Source organism: Austrofundulus limnaeus, unplaced genomic scaffold (assembly GCF_001266775.1).
Source record: "Austrofundulus limnaeus strain Quisiro unplaced genomic scaffold, Austrofundulus_limnaeus-1.0 Scaffold145, whole genome shotgun sequence".
In the NCBI taxonomy this organism is placed as follows: Eukaryota; Metazoa; Chordata; class Actinopteri; order Cyprinodontiformes; family Rivulidae; genus Austrofundulus; species Austrofundulus limnaeus.
Genome location: NW_013952547.1, coordinates 1,156,040 through 1,159,734, shown reverse-complemented (window position 1 = coordinate 1,159,734; position 3,695 = coordinate 1,156,040). Strand labels below are relative to the sequence as shown.

General features: G+C 35.0%; 1 protein-coding gene across 1 annotated transcript in view; it reads left to right on the top strand.

Moving 5' to 3' along the window:
- Nucleotides 1-1,723, top strand: part of LOC106523140 (uncharacterized) — a 5,890-nt gene extending 4,167 nt beyond the window's left edge. Inside the window, exon 2 of the mRNA XM_014016465.1 lies at nt 1,675-1,723. Within this exon, the coding sequence (XP_013871919.1) occupies nt 1,675-1,708 (34 nt within the window). The 3' untranslated portion in view covers nt 1,709-1,723. The remainder of the gene's footprint in view (nt 1-1,674) is intronic.
- Nucleotides 1,724-3,695: the final 1,972 nt, after the last annotated feature.

Here is a 3,695-nt window from a genome sequence, read left to right as displayed (position 1 = left end):
GTATTGACTCAGGGGGGCTGAATAATTTTGCTTCCACTTCACAATTGTATATCACTTTGTGTTGGTCTTTCACATTAAATTCCAGTGAAATATTTTTATGTTTGTGGTTGTAATGTGACAAAATATGGAAAAGTTCAAGGGGTATGAATACTTTTGCAAACCACTGTATTAATACTTTAATGCAGACTTCAGATGTCTAAATAAAGTTTAGAAGCACACACTAAACAAAAACTCTGAGAAGTGTCTTTCTATAGGACTTTATCAGTCTCTCACGTCACATGGCTCTGGGGGGATTTTAGCTCACTATTCTTTACAATAGTTGTTTTAGTTCATAAAATAGTTTTCCAATACCAAGATCACATCTCTCTGTTAAAAATTAAAAATGTCGGGCCTTATAAAATTCAAGTTTTTAAAATTAACTCCTGATTTTTTTATTGAACAAAATGAAAAAAAGCCACCCATCACAGCATTGGCATAATTTCTATGTATTATATTATCATGAAACTTTCAGCAATTGTTCTTGTCTAATGAATGTTCAGAATGTGTTTAGTATAATAACTATAGTTGTTTTTTTCTTTAACAACTAGTAATAACCATTTATTCTTCCCAAAGATAGCCACAGAAAATTTTATTGTCATTATCATTCCAACATTTTTATGGTGGGAAAAAAATATGCCATGACATATCAAACTGGTTAATCTACAGGTTTTTGAAAACAAATTGTCTGTTAGCGTATTAAACATTTTTTTCACCTTCGAAAATTCAAACAGCTTTTATGAAGCAAAGGTTTTGACCTATGCCAAGCAACTATTTATTAAAAAGGAAGTCAACAACTAGATGACAAATGTAATTCTGGGAGTTTTTATCTGCACAAATTCATTCAAACCCACTAACCAAGAACCAAAATATTTTTTCCCTAAAGGCTTTGCCAGGTAGAAAAATAACTTTCAGTAGGTGTATATTAGCAGCTTTCTTACAATGTGATATTGTGTTAATTTGCTTGAATGACAATACAATGTTTGATACCACAAAGTCTGTCATGATACGATTTCAATTCAGTTAACAAGTCTGTGAACGATATGAAGGAATACCATATGTGTTAGGTGGGCATATGATCTCAATCCACATCGACCATAGGATAATATTAGTAATATTTTATGAAATAATCGATTACGCAGATTATAAAAACTTGTCGACGTGGAATTTTATTATCGGAAATTCTTATTATTTAATCACGCAAATGTTCATTTAACATGACCTCTTGACTCTACAGGTCACTTCTAACTGAACTGAACTCTGTTCTGTAAAACGTTTCCTAGTGTCAATCTCTGTCTTAATTTTGGATTAATCTGTCCTCGTCAAACAGATTAGAGATGTGACATTCATGAACAATCCGAATATTTTCAACAGCTCCTTACAACAAACAATCTGTTAATAGTTTTATTTTTTTATTCCTCATTTAATCTTTATTTTTCATCCTTGAACACACAGACAATCCCACTTTGCATTTTATTTTTTTTTTTTGGAAAACAGCAGGGTTTCCCGCAGCCCATTATACAGGCTTTACATGGCTCCCCGCCAGGTTAAGCTTCGTTTGTTTACTCAGAGTGGACGCCGACCAGCGGAGCATGTGCTAAATTAGTAAAGCTAAAAAGCCATCGTAATGACCCTCAGTGTGCAAAAAAAAAAAGCAGTTATAGTCATCTAAAAACTCTTTAGAGTTCAACAATATGTTAAAGAAAAGGGGCAGCTGCAACTCGCTGGACCCACAGAAAAACACTCCATCGTCTCTCTTTCCCAGCCAGCTGCAGGCAGCGGGGCTTTGTCTCTCCACTCACACAAGTAGCCCCTCCCTCCCCTGAACATTAATCCTTTAGGACACAGATATTATAGCTTTATCTCCCAGAGCAGCAAAACACATTATTTTCAGTGGTTAGTGAAGTCTTTTCTTATGTTTTTTATTACATTACTGATATTTTACAAGGATTGGAGTTCTTCTAAGATTTTACAAAGATGATTAGAATAAAGAGGATGTGATTAGAAAATTTTATAGTTTATAGTTTCTTTTAAAAATATTAGTTGGTATTTACTTAAAAAAAACATTGCATGTTGAAAATTACTAATGTGTTCATTTCTACAAAACTGTCAAATACTTTTACAAAATACACTGAATTTCAATTTTTACTGATTCAAATTAGCAAAAACCAAATACCATTTTATGTTTAAATATCAGTTTCATGCTATCCTCCATCCATTCTAGGGTTGGGCGATATTGGCAAAAAAATTAATCACAACTAATTGTGGTATTTAGCCGATAACGATTCATTTGACGATTAATCCCCTGGAGTCCCTGGACACCCTTATGTCCTGGTCACATGACTAATTTAGTTGGAAAGATTTGCTCTTCATAAAAATCTGTTCAAAACTGTCAAAATTACAGACAGGCTATATATTCGGGCTATACATCAAATTTAAATAGTGTTGCTAGATAAATAAATTTCAGAATTTATTTTTTTTATGTTTGTTATATTTGAAGCGGAGAGGAGAACCGAGTGGACTGACAGAGGAAATATCTAGTCAATCTGCCTGGTGACATTAATCGTATTAATTGTCAAGTGCCAAAAAATAATCAATTAATGTTTTTCTGACGATTAATTGCACACGATACGATTATGCCCAACCCTAAACCATTCTGTCCTTCTTCCTAATAAGAGTCAGGGTGGGAGCTGAAGCCTGTCTCAGCAGCCTGGGTGAAAGCAGGGGACACCTGGACAGGTCTCCAGTCCCTCACAGGGACACAGACAGAGACAAACAACCATCCACCCTTCCAGTCATGCTAGAGTCACACAGAGAGCTCCAGAATGTTTTAAAACTGAGAACTCTGAGATCTGAGTTCTAAAAACTCTCAAAAAAAGATCAATAATAATGGACTGGAATGGCAAAATATGATTAATTGTTTTTAATAAGTGATTTTAACATTAAGATGTAATCAGGCAGACATACAGTTTATACACATGTGCATTTATTATTATTAATAATATAATTAAAAGGCGAGCCATGTAAATTTATGAATATATCAAACAAGTAGTCCTTTGTGTTCCTCTGTATCCCTGAAGTAGCTCTCTGCCTCAAAAAGGTTTGTGATCCCCACTATAGTTGGTGTTTAACTATTATAAACAAATGTTTTACAATAACACATAATTATTACATTGTCATATTTTCAAATTTCTTGTCAAAGTTAACATTTTTTTGGGCTGTTGGTGGGCTGCCAATGCGGCCCTACCACCAGGCTTTGCTGGTTTTCTGGGGGAAACCCTGAACAGGTAGAGTGGTTCTTACTCCGTCTTTCTCTCTCTCTCTCTCATTAGGTGAAACCCTAGAAGATATAGATTGATGTTTTGTTTTAACTAATCATTTAGTGGATCTATTGATGCGAACTGATGTACTGTTAAACCCCTAAAATTCAGTGGTTGGAACAAAGATAACAGCTGAGTAAAATAAGGATTGAACACGTCAACATTTTTCTCAGTAAATATATTACTAGAGGTGCTAATGACATGAAATTTTCACCAGATGTCGGTAACAACCCAAGTGATCCATACAGATCCATACATACTGATGGTGGTCAGAGGGTCCGGTGGCGCCGGTGCATGGCAGCCTCGCGTCTGTCAGTGCACCCCAGGGCAGCTGTGGCT